Raw genomic sequence first — 20,438 nt, 5'->3', positions numbered from 1 at the left:
ACATCACCCTACACTGGTATCACTGCACTGGTTTCTTTTAGGTTCTCTGGTTTCTTCTAAAAAAAACATGTCAGTCGGTGGATTGGCTATATTAAATTGCTCCTAGCTGTGTGTGTTTGTGTGTGTGTGTGTGTTTGTGTGTGTGTGTAGACGATTCCCCGCAAAGGAAAGGTTCCCAGGATAGGATAAGCAATGAATAACAGTAAGTGAGTGTGTGAGGCGCAGATCTTTCTCCTATCTTGTTATCTCTTTATTTATTCATACGCACATCCTGTCGAGCACGACGTCTGGACGCTGCAGAGGTCAGTAACAAAGAAAAAGAAAAAAAAAACAAGAGTAGAATTTTGCTTTGTGTTGAACATTTATTTAGAGCAGGTGGTTTTTTGGTGCATCACTGCAAGCACACCACGTTTCCCAATGGCGATATGAACACAGCTCAATACGAACCAACAGCAGGAACATGAACACAAATATACAGCCTGCACTCTCTCTCTCTCTCTTTCGCTCTCTCTCTTACACACACACACACACACACACACGAAAGTGAGCCGTGCAGGGAATCTCACGTTGTCTTCTTTTTAAATAAACATCTCTGGCAAACAGTGAAAATAAAACATTTTCGAACCAATATATATAATATTTTGCACGTTATTTGTTTTTTAGAATCTGAAAGATGAATAAAATGCAATAAAAATAAAAGCACAGGCATTTTAAAATGTTAATAAAGAATTAAGCGATGCGGTTTTGCTATTCACAAAGCTGGGGAAAAAAAAATTCCTCATGTCTCTGTACACTGTTTCTACACAATTACACTAAAAAAAGAACAAAATCTGGACAAGGCACATACATTAAAAAAAGGAACGTTACACACGTTAGGCACGTGCCGGTACTCGGTTTCAGTATCACGATGATTAGTGGAATCACAGCGCAATATCGATCCTGACATTTCTATTACTAGTACGGGAATAACGGCATTGCGGGACGCTCCTATGGCTGCTTGGGGTGTTTATCCGAAATGTAGGAAGTTGTGTCCTTTCAGGACAAGCCTCAGTTTCTGTAGTGTTAAATATTCATGATACTCTAACTGATTACTGGCACATGCCTGTACAACGTAATTCATTCAACTACAATACAATTCATTTAAATTTGTTTATATATATATATATATATATATATATACCTAAAAGCCCTCGTTATGGTGCACACACATCATTATAATAAAGTTTTTCTGGAAAACATCTATAATAATATAACAATGTGAACTACGTAATAATCGAATATTTAACTTGTAATGAAATGTTTAGTATCTTGAGCTGGAGGACTGGTTATTATATGTGATTTGGTGTGTGTGTGTGTGTGTGTGTGTGTGCGTATGTGAGGTCACCGGTCGTGTTAAGGCACACGAATCAACGAGACACTGTAGGATGAGGGGGTGTTAAAGGGGCCGATGTGGGCCAATCGTCGGAGTACTAGACCTCCTTAGTTAGGCGATTCTTTGCGGCGGTGGTGGTAATGCACTACGTGTGTCAAGTTTAACACTGAGAATGAGGGTGTGATGAATCGGCGTTAGCTACCTTCTGTGTAGCATAGCTCTGGAGGTCATTTGTTCAGCGAGTCCCTGTGTCCTCTATCAGGATGCATGAAGAGCACTAATCATGTATGCTAACTGCAGTGTAGCCCTGAAATAAGGCCATGACAGTGCAACGATGTCTAGTCTAACAAATTCTAGTAGGAATGGTTCGATCAAAATACTAGCGTTCGGGACACAGCCAGATTCGGGGCATCCATTCTGCTGCAGGTGAGAGCCGAACAAGGCGAAATGAAACGGCACACGAAGCAAAATGTTAACTGGGATCACTGAAAACCAGCACACATCCAACACAAACTGTCATTATAGAGGTTCTGAACATAACACTGCATTTACCATGGAATAAAAACAAAATAAAATATTTATATATAGATTTCTTTATATATATAATTATATTTATATATATATTACTGTACTGATTGATGCAGGTCTCTCACTGTGAGATTTTTGTTCTTTAGAGATTAAAAACTTTTCTCATGCTTACACAATGTACACATACCATAATAATTTTTTTCATATACACTAGCGGGTCGCCAGGCGAGAGACGCACGACAAGTCATCGTCCCCTCGCCGGTCGTTCGAAAGACTAAAAGATTGGGCCTCCGCTTAAAGGCTGTGCACCAGAGGCAGACGGACAGAAAGACAGGATTATTGGAATGAGGAATGGATAGAAGGAAGTGTAGGGTGAATAAGTAAGGAGGAGGTTGTTTGTTCATTTGTGCCCTTGTTACTCTTCGACTATTGTGCTCTTCACTCCAGCATGGCGTCCAGCTGATCGGCCAAGTCGTCGAACATGCTGCCGATGTCGTCCAGGATGCTCACTGTGCTCTTGTTCTCAGCCATCAAGCTAAAACACACACGCACACACACACACACACACGTTTGAAAATATCAGAAAGTATTGCTACCGCATACTCCAACTACAGTAAAGACGTGAAACGTTAAGTGCATCTTCTCACACTGCGTCTCACACCTAACAAGTTACAGCCACTGTGGCATAAAACTAAACTAAGAATAAATCTTATTATTATCTAATCATATCTCAATACAGATTTCCTGTGGCAGAAATCTTGCAGTTACTCCTTTACCTCTGGCTATTAGAAAGCACAAACCCTAGAGGCACTATACATAAACATTAAACTTTCGGGGGTCTCAGCAGTGTTTAGTGGAGGTGTATATAAATGACGCAGACACTACAGAGTTTGGACGATGATTAGTTGTGCAAATGCATCTTACTCTTTATTCCTGTCCTCTTTGATTTTCTCCTCCACAGCCTGAAGTGCTGCAGCGAGCGATGCACTGGTCTCCTCAATCTTCTGATGCACCGCCTCCACACTCGTCACGCTACTGACCTCTGACGTCGGTGGAGCTCCACCCCCGGCGTCCATAGACACTCCTCCGATGGAGGAGCGAGGTGGTTTAATGGGTGGAGTGATGGGAGTTTGTGGAGTTTGTGGACTTTGAGCTGGTGATGTTGGTGTTTTTGCTGCATTAGGGGGCGTGATAGGGGGTGTGGCGGTTGTTATGGTGACGGTCTGATTGGGTGACACCAGCGAAGTCACAGCAACTTTCTGAATGATATTTTTATTAGGTTTGGGAGCTGTGGGTGGGGGAGTGGGTTTCGGCGAAACCGGTGGAGGAACTTTCTTCCCTTCAACTGCAGCAAACAGACAGAAAGAGATTAAAGCAATAGTTTAACCAAAATGAGGAAAACACAAAGTTTCACGTACCTCAGATTAAGTCAATCAGCCAAATCAAGACTAATTTTGAAGACTTCATTCGTTAGCTTTGTAATTAACTAAAGTGGCAAACACCAGTCATGTATTGGCTGATCAGCTAGATTTGGGGTAAGAGGAACATTGTGTGCATTTATTTTTTAGTTAAGCTGTTCCTATAAAAATACGTTTAGCTACTAGATTTATTGTAGGAGAGTCGAATGGATGGAAACATGGATGTTTTGAATAAGAACATCAAAAACAATGAGGATCAATTAGCAAAATGAGGTTCGGAGAATAGAACAAATGGCCTATTGGATCTGATCTAAGACATTGACTACATAAGCCGTGTAAGACTGTGAAAATGTGGAAACAATGTGGAGAAGGCAGAATGGCTTAGAAAAAGAACAAACAATGGAATCTGACTGCGAGTATTTGGCCACTGGCGCTCCAAACATATGAACACATTTTGGAATAGAAGTTAATATTTGGAAAGTAATATTCACGTCAGTACGGTAGCAGAAATTATAATGTATTATGCATCTTTTAACCGACCAGTGGGGGAGATAAGGTGACCACAGGCAACTTTGAAAGACACTTCTACAGCTGAACTTCACCACATTTAATCTCACTGCCAGAGTCAAGTTCTGTTTTTCTACCACCAACTGATGGCTCACATTCAGTGGAGAATGACAAAATGAAGAATTACTCAGTTTCTCTATTTACAGGCCTACTAAAACCTCACAGAACAACTGTTCTATACAAATATACTGGCCAGTATTATTGGTTAACTATTATCGCAACAGTTCAGAAACTGGGACAGCAACAGCAACATATCAGACTATTAAACATCTCAGTGATTATATTAAAACTAACAAATAATCCTGTTATTAAATTCAGAGTTTGTCATGAAAGACCTTGTGTACTGCAGTGAACCTCAGCTCTATATGGCCAACAGTATGTATCACCTGAGCTTCACACCCATATGTGGTGTTTGGCCTTCCCCAAAGTGTTGGGGAAATGAAGTTCTCTTCATTGGAGCTAAGAGGTATGATGGTCAGGTATCCACAAACTGCTGCTGAAACATTGTATGTCACCAGGTGCTTAATGCTCCCAGTAAGGCCACCCTTCATAAAGGATCTCGGGGTCAAAGAGTAATCCTGAAGACCCCCAAGAATAATACAAAAAGGTTACATGGATTAAGGTTACTGTGATAGGCCTCTGAAGCCAGGCCTGGGCATGGTGTCTATAGGCTTAATAGTAACATGGAGCTATCTAAGCTAAGTTGAAGATAAGGGTCAGGTGCAATACCAGCAGGGCAGCATGCATATAATGGAAATTCTGAGGTGTTGCAAGCATAGAATATCAAATCACTAGCAGGGAAAAAGGCTGGTTTAGTGTGTAAGACGGTTGTAGGTTAGGTCAGGTCACTCCTGCCACTGGTAAGCTGTTAAGCCAGTACTACCTGTAGGCATATTCATCCATCGTGCAAAATCTGAACTGCCGCAATGGGCAAATGAAACAAATGAAAAGATCCAACAGCCAGGATGGCAGTGCAGCAATGTACTGTGGATTGCATCGGGCAGGTCAGGGCACTACAGAAGGCCTGGCCATCCACTGCTGTCAAAGATGCTGTTCGTGCGGCTGGATGGTAAGGTATGGACTATAGTCGACGTTACATCCACACACTCCAGGAACTAAACATCATGATTGAGAAGGATATTTCTCCTACTCTGGAGATCTAACAAGAGATCAGATGGGCGTGGGGATACTCACCAGTTCTAGTCTGGGGGCTTGCATGTTTCCAGTGGACAAGAGGGTACTTCAATGGGAAACTATGTACATTTGCACCTAACAAACAGTCTGGTTTATTTAGATGTCTTGGAGAAGGTATTTCAGTGGGTACCTCCTACAACACCCTAATGCCTCTTTGGGACAATGCCCATGTGGGGCAATGATGGACATGCAATCCCTTCAGGAGCTAGTTCCAGAAATCAATTTTTTTGAGTCTCTAAATGGTGAATATAATTATGGCAGTGAGAAACCTTCATAGAGACAAGGCTTCAGTGTTTGATGAGATTCAGCCGGAGATGCTGCAGGCACTGGACAGGTTGGTGTTGTGTGCCTGTTTTTATGTTGCAAGGAAATCTGGGGCTCTGACCATGGTCTTGCAAAATGAAATGGTGGACCTGTGTCTGGAGATTTGAAACAGTTTAAGGACCCCATCAAAGGTGTGTTTTGCCTCCACTACTGTTTGTGGTTTTCATGGACAGGATATCATGTTGCAGATAAGTTTTGGTGTCCAATATAAAAGGCTAGGAGTAACATCCTTTATTTGCGGTTGATAATATCTTGGTATGATATTGGAACACGGACAAACACTCGAGCACTTTACTGCTGAGTGAAAAGTGGAGGGCATGTTGGAATACATGCTGAGAGACCTTGATGGAGGAGTATAACTACTATGGCATCTTATTCACAAGTGACAAAAAAAGAGAGCATAAGATTGACAAAAGGATTGAGTCAGCGGCTGCAGTCTTAACGTCACTGAAGTCTGTGCTGGTGAAGCAGGAGACTAGTTTTTGGACAAAACTTTCTGTTTTCTGGTCAATCTATGTCCCTATCTTAAATACAGGTGGTTTGAATGACAGGACTGCTGTCCTTACTTTGAATGGTAGATTAAAAACTCCCTCGGTCTTTGCTGTTCGTCTTGTGTGGTCAGAGGAATTGGTTAAAGAATGTACTCTGGTGCTGGCCAGGTATGTTGTGTAGTCACAGATCAAGCCAAGACAGTCTTGGTTCTTTTGTACTACACTAGTGCTACAAGGTTAATATAATGGAAATCTGTCTCACATAAATGTTTATCTACAAACATGCGTTCCACCCAATAGGGATAGAATACTCTAATGCCTTTTAACGTCACAAATGTGTGTTACATTGTTTATTGCAATGAGGACTTAGCACAAGCCTTAAAGCCTACCACCATTATGCCATGTCGCATAAATTATAGCAAATGAGTGGCATGTTGTATTATTGAGATGTAAATTGCTGGCTAGATGGCTGTGTATTATCTGGGAAGTATCCAATAAGTGTAAATATGTTTAAACTAAATTTGGAAAAAAAGCCAGGGTGGAATAATTAGCATGCTTCACGCAATAAGAACAAAGATGGGAAGAAAGCAAACCAAAACTTCTGATCCGACACAAAATAAAAAAGGCTTGGAGCTGTTTTTTTAAGAGGAATACTCACATAATTGGGTAAAGACAGGGCAAGAGAAAGGGCCACACTGTGTAGTACCTGGGCTGCCAGGAGCTCCAGGAAAGGTGCCTTTTTTGGTCACTGCAGCTGGAGTGTCCTGTCTCTTCACGTTATGGATGATGGGTTTAGGAGACACTGGAGGTTTAGCAGTTTTACCAGGTGCAGTTTGGCCATCCAAGTCTGATTTCTCTCTCCGAGGTGCATTCTCCATTGGCTTCTCGACCGATCTAGGCTGTTCCGAGACAGTAACCTCAGAAACCGGACGTCTCTTAATGGTGCCGGTTCCATTCTGATAAACTGTCTCATCCTCATGCTCCTTCTCTCTGATCTTGGGCCTCCGTTTAACAGTGTTCGACTCTGTGAGGTAAAATCTAGCTTCATCCTGAGGCGGCTTGGAGCTCCAGGTCCTCTTTTTAGAGCCATCGATGTTTGAAGAATCCTCCTGTGGTGGGAGGTGGATGGCACCGGTGTTGTCCTCACTTTGATTCGGCTTTGTTTTAACAGTCACGTTTCTGTCCGCAGCAGGCAAGTTCTCAGCCTGTGGTTTGGCCTGAATTTCATTCTGTGCTGTAGTTTGGATTGGTACTGGCTCGGATTGTTGAGATTTTTTCTTAGCAGCTGCTACAAGGTCTGTCACCGGGCCGCTGATGGTCCTGCGGCGATTCACCACTTCTCCATCTAAGCCTATTGCATCATATTGCCTACCTCCTGATTGAGACACCTGAGGAGACAAGAGACTAGTTCAGATTGCAGTTGGGCCATCCAAATTAGAATTAAAGTCAAAGTAACTTGCTTACCAACAAACTATATCACATTTAAATTAGACAAAATATGAATCTTGAAAAGCATGCTGCGATTTCAATATAAAAAAAAACACACTGGAAAAGTGCAAGAAAGCAGAAAAAGGGAGGGAAAGGGGAAAATGGGATGAGCAAGTAACTTCCTACCTGTAGATAATGTGCTGTAGATCTCTGCATGGCAAGTCCTTTTGCTCCTCCGCCAATAGATGACATCTCCAACATGGCAGCGATACTCCTGACGCTCCCCACACTGCCCATCTCCACAGCACCTCCGCTCCCAGTCTCCACACTGACCCCTGTTTCCACAGCGCTGGCTCGTCTCTGTGGGTTATAGTTGATGTCCAGAAGGTTTCCAGTACCTGTGTCTTTGGGTATGTCATTTAGGTTGGTGCTGGAACTTGAGATAGCTGAGCTAGAACGTTTTGGCGGTGGAGGAGGAGGGCCTTTCTTCTTCTGCCTCAGAGCAATGGATTGGCTGCCCCGGTTCACGTTTTTCTCATTTTTGACATTTTTGTCATTATTTTTGTCACTCTGGTTGCGGACAGAGTTGCTCCGGCTGACGCGGCGGGGCTGCACAGTAGTGTTTGCGTTTGCCATGTCAGCCTCATTACGCTCCTGCTCTCCATCGTAACGATTTAGGCTGTGAGCACGCTTTTTTAATTCCTGTTCCTGTTTACCAGACTCGTTGCCTTCTGGTGGTAGGAGAATCTGAGGCACGGATATGGGTTGTGCAGAATGTGATGCCGCATCCTTTTGAACTTCCTCCTTCCTTCCTGCTTCCTGATACGCTCTGTGTGTGGGAGAGGAAGTGGGTTTGTCCATCATCTGAGTTCCGTTTTTGGGTGATGAAGGGGGTTTTGTTTTGGTTGGAGTCTGTGGCGGTGTATATGGTGGACCTTGAGGGTAAGCCTGGCGAGGTTTCGGGTGCACAGATGTAACGTTTCCTCTCTGTCCACCCCCACTGTTCTGCCGAACTGTACGCGTCTCCTTTTCAGATCCGTCTGGTATCTCAGTGTTCGGCTCATTCTCCTGGAAGGAGCTCAGTTTGGGAGAAGTGCACTCAGGGGGAGGGCACTCAATTGATGTCTGCTCCTGAGTTTTTTTACGACTCATGTTTCGCTTTTCTGAGCCTTTCTGGATTTCAGCTAGCTTCTTTACAGCAAGCATGAGCTTCTTCTGATGGCCTAGACAAATGAAGCAATGAAAATTCCCCAAATTGTTTAGTTTTTATTATTTACTTCGATGGTGAATGGTGCACCGGTAATAAAAACCGGTAGCAAAGTACAAATATTACATAAAAGTACGTATACTGTAACATATGTTACCGAGTTTGGTAATGCCGATTTCCTGCAGATCCTCCCATGTGATGTCTGTGATAAAGTCGATGTTTTCGTAGCCGTTTTGAACCAAAATCTGGTGATACTGACTCAGTCCGATCATGTTTAACCACTCGCAGAGATTAGCCTGAGAATTAATCAAACACACACATGCATCTCATTAGCCCTTCCCTGTTCCTTGCTGTTTTATGCAGTAAATACTATATACTGTATTTTGAAAATGTTCTTCCTGTCATCAAGGCCATGTTAAAATGTCCAAAGGCATAAACGATATCTGGTCTTATGATCAGAAGTGGCACTTACAGGTTTCTGGTCGAGCGTCCACTCTGTGACACTGAGCTTATTGATCTCTGAGAGCATTTTCTTGCGGTGACCCGGTTTAGTCACACCGATCGCTGTCAAATCCTAAGAACCAAATCATAAATCATCCACACACACCCATCAAACAAACACAAAGACTTTATTACAGTCAGGTCCAACAGTCTGAGAGCACTGCCAAGTCGATGCAGACGGCAATTCTAAAGCATGCCAATATGACGTTTTCATGTACAATTCGATTCTTTGTACAGCAATTTTAATACTTCGGGTCTAAATTTGGATCCCTAAAGAGTGAGCCAAAAGCAAACAGCAGCTATGAGACCTAAGAATGTTCTATGAGGCAGAATAAGAAACCAGATTCAAAAGGTACACAAAGGTGTTGCTACTGTAACTGAGAGTGACAGTAGACACATATGCTATACCCTCTTAAAGATATTTGCTCTTACTCTGTCTTTAAAATGAGAAAGACTCAAGAGAGCCCAGAGGAAGTGCAAGTATTTGGGTTTTAATGTTCTACATTATTGCGTATTGTATTGTTTATTAGAAAGATACTTGTGTCAGAAATATATGAAATATACAGTGCCTTACATAAGTATTCACCTCCATTAAATCTTTCCACATTTTAGAAAATAAATGTGGATTTAATTTTGTTTTTATGTCACTGATATGTAATTAATAAATAAATGAATATACAATAAATAAATAAATAAATTAATTAAAATACAAGTAGTAGCTGTTACAATAACACAAGGAATAACACATTGAAGCATACTGTTATAAGAATATATTCATTGACTGGGTGATGTGTTTTCTATAAAAGCACATCCTGACTTATATCTACTTTTAATCTTGTGGAAAGTCCAAAATGACTAATAACTTGCCTCTCTTTTTTCCCCACTTGACGCATATCATTTTACCAAAGAAATCACAAATTCTGCAGTTCTGAACACTTTCCCACCACAGAAAACAGTAACAGCTTTACTGCTGACTGTTACAGAGTGCTGACACTGGAGACTCCTTCCCAAAAATACAAAATAAACACAATTTAAATGAAATCTAGCTCGGTGCAATTAAAGTGTTGTCTGATTTCAAAAATAAATACTCCTGTTTCTGGAGTTTGGTAGAGAACATCTAACCAGTAACATTATTAAGTACTGCTTAAAGTTCTGCAGAAGTAAGAATCTGAGCGGGTTATTAAAAAACGTGAATAACAAAACTCTCAACATATCCTGGAACGCCATTAAAACCACTATGAAGCTGTCCACCTGTGTAAGAAGATCATAGAGAAGCAACCAAGAGTCTTTTAATTAGATGGAGAGATCCACAGCTCAGAGAAAATTACAAGGCGTTAGTAGGCCAAAAATAACCTTAAAGCTTCATAACGATGAGCTGTATAGAAAACCATTACTTGGAAAAAAACAAACAAACGTATGATCCTGTTTGGAGTTTGCTAAAAAGGCAACACAGCAAGCATGTGGAAAAGGTTCTCTGGTCTGATGAGAAGCACTGAGAAGCATGGTGGTGGGAGCATTATGTTGTAGAAATGTTTTTCGTTAGCGGGAACTGAAAAAAAAAACTGGTCTGGATTGGATGAATGGCAAATAAAGAGGAAAATCTTTTCACACAGCTGTAATTATTGCCAAAGATGAGTTAAGTACAGGCTGAAGAGGTGAATACCTACGCAATCAAGATATTTCTGCTTTATACTAACTACATAAATGTGGACCTTAAGTGGGAAGTGCTGCTCCCTCACAGCACAGGTACCAGGCTTGATGCTGAGCTCAGGTGACTGTCTGTGAGGAGTGTGTGTGTGTGTGTGTGTGTGTGCCCTGCAATGGACTGCTGTTCCATCCAGTGTGTATTCCCACCTCATGCCCACTGATCCTGGGATAGTATCCGGATCCACAGTAAACCCATATCAGGATAAAGTGGTTACAGAAAGCGAGAGAGTATACAAGACAAAAAATAATGGAAAACTCCAAGGGGTGTGAATATTTATGCAAGGCACTGCACACTGTGCTGTTTTTTTAAATGACTGAAGTTAATGTAATGAGAAAAGCAAAAGAATTTCAGCAGTATGTAAGATAAATGAGCGAGCGTAAATGAGAGACGTACCCTTTAAATATTCTCATTGATTAAATCTTGTTATTTAGTCCTCTGGTTACTGTATCCATCAGTGCGCTAGCAGTAACTTTATTCCTACAAAATCGAATTATTTGCTTTCTGTATTCAAAAAGAATGGATGATTTTTAAAATGTAAATTTTATTTATCTTGTGGTGATTCTGCTAATATATATATATATATATATATTTAATGGTCAATCCTTTATGATTTACTGAATTTCTTTTTTATTTCTTTTTACTCTTACCTCGGATCATCGTGTTAAACGATTATTATTATTATTAGTAGTAGTAGTAATAGTAGCAGTAGTAGTAGTATGACACTATTTAGACTTTTAGACTCTAATAAAAAATTATTAGATTATTATTTGTCTCTAGCTTAATTGTGCAAAGAGATGAATATAAATTAGTCTCTTCTTTTTAATTTAATTTTTAATTTATTTCTTTTTCCTCTTACCTCCGGGGTCATTCTGCTAATGGTGTAAATGTCATAGCCAGCGCTGATGAAGTATGGTGCGTAGAGTTGCAGCTGAAATTCGCTCAGCCATTCAATAACAGCCTCTGAGGTCTAGGAGAGAAGATATGAGGCAGTGGGTCACTGTCTCAGTCCCACCCGCCCCTGGGAATTATGGGGTACGGCTACGTGCTGGCTGTATCGGCTCTGAGTGCGCTGCTGAGGAGCCAGCGTTCTGATAAATGGACCCGTTTACGCTTTTCACTTGATCAGCCTTGTGCTGTTTTTATTTATGTTTAATCACAAACCTGATCATGGACATTACCGCTGGCTTTTCTTTCCACATCGTAGGCTTAACAGACTCCTTAACATAAAATACTGCCTTTAAATAAACAATAGTGTATTGCAAATCAACATAAAATCTTTAACTGGTATTAACACCAATTAATGTTTCCACTAAATAGCATGTTAAATGTGCTTGCTTACTCACTAGCTTACATTAGACTCTTTTATTACACTATTAAAACCAGTATTTTATGCTAAGCAGTCTGTCTATTAATAGAAGTGGACAGAAATATTAGTCCGTTTCTCCCCGACATCTGGTTTATAGAAGCCACAAACAAACTCTTTATACCAGGGTACCTCCTGAAATCTGTGTAATTAAAAAAAAAAACCTCTGGAATGGGTTTCCTAAAGCAGCAAATAAAAATAAGGATGGGAGGAATGACGGAGGAGCATTTGAGCACACTGGTGAGGGAGGACAAAATATAAAAGATATGAAAGAAGGAAGAAATGTGATAAGAACAGAGTGAGACATAACATATAGACAAGAGAAAAGAAGACAGAAAAGAGGAGAAAGAAATCTAAGAGAAATAGGAAAAAAGCAGAGAGAGGTGTGTGTGTGTGTGTGTTCTCACCTTCCCCTCATCTCCTTTCCTCTCTGTGTACTGGGGCTCGTGGACAGGACAGCTCGACACGCTCTGACTGCGGGAGGTGGGAGCTGGAGATATAAGGGCTGTGTCAGGTTCAGGATCAGGAGACACGAATTATCCGCTTACAATAAACACCAAAACAAAACCAGAACTGCTGGAACAGTGTGATTTTTTCAGCTATGATTTATGTAACCCAACTGATGCATTAAGCAGCAGGTAGAAACAGAGGCTCCAACCCTGTCTGTCTGCCTCATCCATCTATATATCACTACCACAGACTGTCTGATGTATCTATCGGCACATCTGTCTCTGTCTATTAGTACATCTGTTTATCTTTACAATTGTCTCTACTCCTATCTGTAGATCTGTCTCTCTCTACATCTGTCTGTCTCTCTCTACATACTGTCTGTTTCCCTGTCTGTCTGCCTGCCTATTCAAAACATACCTGTCTCGCTGTCTGTCTCTCTGTATGTCCGTATATCTCTATGTCTATACATCTGCATGTCTATCTATTGATCCGATCTATCTACCTATCAATCTACTGAACTCTAGCTGTAATTCACCTTTATTAGTAGTTACGGGTGAATCCACAGATCTGGACTGTTCCAAGAGATGCTCTTTAGCTTTCGCTGACTGAGAGAGAACTGTGGCGAGAAGCTGCAACAAGACAAGACACACACACACACACACACACAGAGCAATGTTACTCATCAATATCACAGCATTAAAGTGATTTAGTCATCAACATTAACTGGACATTTTGGCAGCTGGTAGGAATTCTGCAAACCACTGCACATATACATTACAATTCTCCATCCACCTGTCTGTCTGTCTGTCTGTCTCACCTTTACTCCCTCTGCCTGTGCATGGAGGATGTGTGTGTTGCTTTGTCCGCTGCCTGACGAGCGAGTACTGCTCGCACTGCTTACACTGCTGCGGTCCCCACCTAGCACAAGCACAGATACACACACACACACACACGCACACACACACACTCAATACAGACTGTAGCGGAACGAACAGACGGTTGATGCACTGCTGGTACAATGTGAGTACAGACACTCAGACACACACATGCATGATAAGGCAGATGCAAGGTGATAAACTGTTGAAATGAAAATTTTTCATGAGATTTATCTTACACACACACACACACGTAAACACACACACTCACACGCACTGAGAGCCAGCTATCTGAATGAACCTTATATACATACCTGTATGTGAAATTTTAAAACAAAACAACCAAAAAGAACTGTCCAGGGATTTTTTTTCTCCAATACAGAAAACAGCAACCACCTGAAACTTGAACCACTGAAACATCACAGCCAACTCCGTTCTAAAAGTCTACCATAAACATCTGTGTATTAGGGTAACCCTCCGGCTTAGTCTGAGTCTGAGTCTTGCCAGAAAAGGAAATATAGTTAGTACGATGCTGTGACTTTCATTCTGGCTCAGCAGAAATGTAGAAAATCGTTGCTCCAAGCCAGTGTAGTGTTTTCTGTTCATGTCAATGGTGGATGGTTAGCGATGGATGGTGAAATGAATAAAGAGGCTTTGGTATTCAAACCCCTTCAGTTTTTTTGTATCTACACTTTGTTGGGTTACATTTTATTTTTTGGCCATTAATCTACACTCAGTAACCCATAATGACAAAGCCAAGGCTTCTTGGGTAAATAGACAGCAGAACCGTGTCTCCATTCTTCCTGGCAGATCCTCTCAGTACACTCTGAATCCGTTTGAATAGGGAGGACCTGTGACCTGCCATCTTCAGCTCTCTCCACAGACGCTCAATGGGATTTGTTATGTGCTGGACCTGGGCCACTCAAGGACATTCAAAAACATGTCCCAAAGCCACTCCAGTGATGTCTTGGCTGCATGCTTCATGTCATAGATGTGCTACAGCCTGATGTTTTGTCCAAGGATTTGGCTGTATTTCTTCCCTCAATTCTGACCAGTTTCCCAGTCCCTGCACTGAGAAGCACCCCTACAGCACAGTGCTCCCAATACTGTGCTTCAGTATGGAGATGGTAGTAGCCGTGAAGGCCTGATTGATGGAGTATTTCTCAGATGGTTGTCTTTCCAGAAGGTTCTGTGGAAGACTTCTGAAACTTTAGACAGACCACCTGGTTCTTGGTCACCTGCCTGTCCTCTCTTTAGTTAAGTTATTGTTTGGCTGGTCAGTGGATTTAAGATGGGTTCCATGTCACAATTTTGGAGGCCACTTGCTCCTGGTAACATCCAAAGTTGTAGAAATTATTTTATACACTTTACCAGATCTGTGTTTTAACACAGTTTGATTGCAGATGTCTACAGAGAGTTCCTTTTGAATTCATTCAGCAAACACGACACACTTGAGTCAAGGCTTTGAATGCTTATCTAAATTGAAAAGTGAAAACACTATTTGCTTCGTCATGATGAATTATTAGGTAGATTAATGGCCAAAAAGTGAATTGAACTTATTTTAATTGATGCACAAATGTTTAGGGATCTGAAAACTTTCCAAATCCACCGTATTACTCTTGTGCAAATGCTATTTGTCTGTAGTGTGTTTGAAAGTTGATGTATATGATGCTACTTTTACTATCACCATATACTCTAGGATGAACTTTACCGTAACATAGCACTACCCCTTGTTGAACAACATCCGACTGTTACGCAGCATATTCCAAACCTGCTGTCTAAAGCGCTATAAAAGTGACTGTCTCAAACTGCACTTGCATTACAGATGTGTATCCAGAGCAGCTGGAGCTGTCAGACTTAATATCTTTGCCACTGTAAATGTCTGGTGACCTAGAAGAACAAACCATCTGTCGCTGGGGTTAAATTCTGTCAAACAAGAAAGATGAAAATATGTGATACTGGCTGAAGTATTTTTTTTTGTCTGAATATAACATACTTTGACACCTCGACTTAAAGATATTTCAGTCAATGTGTCGCTTTATTTACGTGTCTTCTGGCACTTCATGTCAGTCTTTGATCAAGTTGTTGGATAGTCACATCCAGTAGCCAAAACCTAATCATTTCAGTTTGTAATTAGATACCAGCTGTTGAATTCAAACCTTAAATGTGAATGAGTTGGCATACGGCTACAGATGAACATGCCCTGGATGAGTGAAAACCTTTAGAGACGCAGCAAGTCCATAGTCTCTCATAGCTACAAAAAAACCCCGTTCTGACTTCTACACATCTGTGTGTGCAGTAGGCATGTACCGATATTACATTCCCAGATGTAACGTTGTGTATCATATAATAAAAGCATGTTCGAACTAGGACTAAAGAGACAGAGCTCGGCAACCTCATGAATAAAACACACTGGCTATTAACGCTATAGTGACACAGCATCCTTGCTAACAATATCCACATCAGCGTACATCGCAGAAAACCGTTTATCGGCACATGCCTAGCGCGTGATGGATGTGGAGGCTCCAGGAACACCGAGGAGCATCTGAGGTCAAGCAGGACGTGGGAGCGAGGGATGAGCAAGCGGAGGACTAGTAGGAAAGGAGGAAGAGGAGCGAGTGTGAAGGCCCTGCTGTTACCTGCTGCAGGTTTGCGCAGGACCCAGATTTCCTCAGTGCTGCCCCCCTGTGGCCCTCCGGAGGAATCTGAACCCCGGGAACCTTCAACACAGAGAGCAGCGTTACAAACGCGCCACCATGATACACTCCCGTTGGTGGTGCCGCGGAATAACGCTGAATTTATGTCAACTCCTGGTTTTAAACCTTTTTATGCATTATTTTTTGATGAGCTGGCTTCTCTCTCTCTCTCTCTTTCTCTCTCTCTCTTTCACACATCTACACTTACATACTCAAAGTGCACATTTATATACATACATTAGTACATAAATATATCAATAACATATATATCTGTGTATATACATATATAAATGTCACAAGGTACAAACACATACACACAAAAGTCAATACATATATAATATATACAACGATATAATTATATATGTGGAAAGGTTAGAAACATGAACAACTGCAGTGCATCACAAGGTCCTTAGGGAATTATTAGAATAATGACAGCATTGTAGACCAAAACACAGCAGGGTCCAAAAGTCTGAGAGCGAAACACCATCCAGCACTGTGTGTTCCCATTAAAGGAATACGCAGTGCAGAGACGACGCTTCCGCAAACAAACATGACGTAACTGTGGAGCAAATGGGCTCTGAGTGTGACACACTTTTTTATGTGTTCAGGCATTGTGCTGATGCTAGTAATCCCATGTGAATAATGAAGAGCACCTATGTAAGCATCTCTGAGGAGAGTATCTCAGACTGTCAGACCCCACTGTAATTACCTGGAACATAAGACTTAATAGCTTTCATTAGCTTGTTATTAGCTTGTTAGTAGTGATTAGGGAATAGCAGAAAAGTTAATGTGTGTATTAGTGTATTAGTGTGTCCAGGTAACTTTAGGTATTTTGGAATGCTGAAGATGTTTTTCTGCTCATCTGAAGCTCTTCAACAGTTGAATGGCAGGACATTCCATGTAAACCTGTGTTTATGAAATAATTTATCTTAATAATCTGAAATCTGAACAAACCATTCCTCTATGTAGATGTATCTATCTTAAAATCATTCCTGAACAGAAGGGAAGAAATCCAAGTTTATCTATATACTGTATCTATGCATCTATTTTAAGATGGAACAAACCACTCCTAGACAAGGGTCTAGTACTCCATGCTTTTTTCTTAATTCTTTAACTGCACCTTCTCATTTCCTTCCCTTTCTTGTGCCTTGGTCCCTCACTTCTTAGAATGCATGGAAGGTATAAAAGGAAAAGCCAGATAAAATGTCCTTGCTATGGGTTAAGATGTCAAGAAGTCATCTACTGAGAAGAACCTTGCATATCTATCTAACCTGGCACATACCATTCCTGAACAGATGGGGGGGGGGTTAAAATACTACAGATTGTACTGTTGCGTATTTATATTTTATACAGCCCATGCTAATGAACTGTTACTTACTGCACCATGGACCTGTAAAAACATCTCACTCTGTTATCTACGAGTAGAATAAAGACAGTCCACTTGGCTTGACCCGACCTGCCTGTGACATTCAGACGTATTATAAACATCCGTCTCACATGGTCTGATCAAGATGGATGCCATGAGAAAATGCAGCTCTCAACTCAGAAACTGCAGCTGTATTACATTTGTGGTATAAAAGTGTGTCTCTAACAACATCAAAAACCGGTATACACAGTCACCAGTGCTGCTACATTAAACTCCTGGTCTGTCAGGAAAGTTCTAGAAAACACAAACTGGACAACTGCAATACAGGAACACTGATATCTATATACTTGAACCAGATTAAAACAGACCAGACTAGCTATACAACAATTTATGAAATATCATGTAATTTTCTGAAAGATTCATTCAAAGCAAATACAACAGAACATAAACAAGATTCAGGATTTCATTGAACTCTTATGCTGATGTTGTGTTTCGGGGTTGATTTGGACATGATACTGGGTTGCTTTTACTAGATTTGGCAGCATTTTTAAGTGGCAAAATGTGATCACAAGCGGGGACTGAAGATGCGTTCAAGACTTAAGAAAGCATGAGGCGAGTGTGGTGTTCCATCTCGGCTTAAGATCATGAGCCGGGCGCTGCTACCAAGTCCGAACAGTTGAAGGTGATGCAAATCACTTTCAGATTAAAAGGAAAGACTCTCATGATGTCAGAAGTGTGATGAGTCTAAGTGTTGATCAGTTTTCTACCATCCATTAGAAACAGCAACGGACCCCAAATAAGCAAAGCAACAAGTTCAACATTAAGATATTAGAAATTTGTCTTTTATTACTGCATAAATAACACCTTACATCAGACATATTAAAGGAAATAACAAAGATAAAGTGTCTTAGTAAGGTGCTGGGCTACCAAAATCCTCTAGAACAGCTTCAAGTCGCTGGGACTGTAATGAACTCATGAACAGATTTTATTTAAATGCGTGTCAAGACTATAGCACAAGATTTACATCATTTTCATCCTCATCATCCTTCAGTGAGCCCTCACAGATGGGGGTGGGATCATCCTGGAAGAGACTAATAAATAGAGGTAACTGGCGTAACTGGCGTTCAGACTTAAATGCACAGCGGACAGGATTAACACTGAAAAAGCAGGAAGTCAGTGTCTAACATGCAGAACTCCACAGGATGCCTCTACAGCCAACACGTGTAGTCCTTCTTATTACCCCTCAAATGTACTTCAAACAGAAAGGAAGCTTAAGCCTGTTTCAGATATTTCCATTTATCCATTTTCTTTAGCACTGATCCTACACAGGGCCTCCAGGAGGAACCTGGAGGGGACTCAGCGCACAATGCAGAGGACACTGGACAGAGAGACAGTCACACTCACACGTTACAAACAATTTAGAGATGCCAATCAGCCTAAATGCATGTCATTGGACTGGGGGAGGAAACTAGAACACCTGGAGGAAACCCCCAAGCATGGGAAGAACATGCAAACTCCCCAATGCTGGAGGAGTGAAGGTTCTAACCACTAAGCCTGTGCCTCCACCAACCCTGTTTCAATCATTTCCATAATCTAACTTGCATCTGCTGGTTACAGTGATAAATCCCACAACCATCCAAAGACACGTTCTTCAGACATTCAGGTGCTAACACTAATTTAAGACACATACATGGATGGTTGGATGAACCACCCAGTAATGAAGGAATAAAATGGTTAAAAAAAAAATTTAATATCTGATTAGAAATGTCTAGTTTTCTTCACCTTTATGTCTGCAGGACTGAGGACGTTATTAGTAACATGACAAGCTGCAGTTTTTGTCTCATTAAAAACAATGAGTGTATTGTGGGAATGACTGCAAGTGTAGCTCAACAGCTTTACTGTACAAATGGAAGAGTCAGAGGAATAAAACCCAACCTGAACACAAACCAGTACACCCCATAGTGTACACACATTAAACTTTTTTTTTTTTTTGGCTAATGAACAGCTTTTGAATAGGGGACTCAACCAAGGGGAAGTGGACAAGGATGCGATATAAAACAGTTGAATTTGTCCTTATTATTTTTATCTATAAGGATCAGATGCAGAAGACATGACTGAGACAGATGAAAACACACACACACACACATATACACAGAGGAGAAGGAGTAAGAAAGGGACATACACAAGCATGACAGAGGAGACTATGAAAGGCTGTGAGGTCACGGCACAGACAAACGAATGGAACAAATGTCCTGCTTCAAGCAGCTAAAAGATCAAATTGAAAAAAAATAAATAAATAAAAATAAAACACGTTTCAGAAAACATCAAGGAAATTGAGGTTTGAGGAAAATAAGTAAGTAAAATACATTTTTAAACATTCCTTAATGTTTTAAGAACGCAGTAATGGATTATTATTAATAATAAAAATAATAATAATAATAATAATAATAATAATAATACAGTCAGGTACAAAAATCTGAGCGCACTAAAAGAAACTAATCTTCCTTTGGTTATTAACACTACAGAATTTTTCATGTAAAATGTCTTCTTGTTCGCTTACAGAAAAAAAAAAAATCACTATCTGACGAAATGCCTTTAATTACCATCATGTTTATATTTCTTCTAAACCAGAACTTTAGCAGCCCCTTACGGCAGAGTCGTAGAGTTTAGTTTAGTGTTTGTCCCATTAGTGTTACAGCAGACTAGCACTGAATTGTTCCAGTTCTGTTCCATTATTTTCAGTCAGGCCTGGAAGACTCCATAATCGTAATATACTTATACATAATGATCTTAAAGCTTTACTTAGATTTAAATTTTAAATTTATCATTAAAATCCTTCCTGCAAATTTTCCTTCAGTGTCAGTTTCCAGTTCATACAGTTTTGGATGAATAGCAGACAAAGATGATGATTCCAGACTTTTGGACCTGACTGTAGTAGTAGTAATAATAA

At 40.7% G+C, this 20,438-nt stretch overlaps 1 protein-coding gene across 7 annotated transcripts in view; it reads right to left on the bottom strand.

Moving 5' to 3' along the window:
• Window positions 1-2,190: 2,190 nt before the first annotated feature.
• The window catches only part of caskin1 (CASK interacting protein 1), a 117,655-nt gene continuing 99,407 nt past the window's right edge, over window positions 2,191-20,438 (bottom strand). For 3 of the 7 annotated variants that reach the window (XM_058411757.1, XM_058411805.1, XM_058411776.1), the window contains 11 exons: window positions 16,066-16,146; window positions 13,369-13,469; window positions 13,087-13,180; window positions 12,509-12,591; window positions 11,595-11,705; window positions 9,002-9,103; window positions 8,687-8,825; window positions 7,509-8,545; window positions 6,553-7,282; window positions 2,825-3,245; window positions 2,191-2,435 (listed from right to left, as the gene is read on the bottom strand). In XM_058411757.1, the coding sequence (XP_058267740.1) occupies window positions 2,339-2,435; window positions 2,825-3,245; window positions 6,553-7,282; window positions 7,509-8,545; window positions 8,687-8,825; window positions 9,002-9,103; window positions 11,595-11,705; window positions 12,509-12,591; window positions 13,087-13,180; window positions 13,369-13,469; window positions 16,066-16,146 (2,996 nt within the window). In that variant the 3' untranslated portion in view covers window positions 2,191-2,338. The remainder of the gene's footprint in view (window positions 2,436-2,824; window positions 3,246-6,552; window positions 7,283-7,508; window positions 8,546-8,686; window positions 8,826-9,001; window positions 9,104-11,594; window positions 11,706-12,508; window positions 12,592-13,086; window positions 13,181-13,368; window positions 13,470-16,065; window positions 16,147-20,438) is intronic. The other 4 variants (XM_058411785.1, XM_058411813.1, XM_058411767.1 and 1 more) reach the window with 3 other exon arrangements.

This window comes from Hemibagrus wyckioides, linkage group LG02 (genome assembly GCF_019097595.1).
Source record: "Hemibagrus wyckioides isolate EC202008001 linkage group LG02, SWU_Hwy_1.0, whole genome shotgun sequence".
Classification (NCBI taxonomy): Eukaryota; Metazoa; Chordata; class Actinopteri; order Siluriformes; family Bagridae; genus Hemibagrus; species Hemibagrus wyckioides.
Note: the sequence above shows the minus strand (reverse complement) of the source record. Positions and strands in the feature narration are given on the sequence as shown.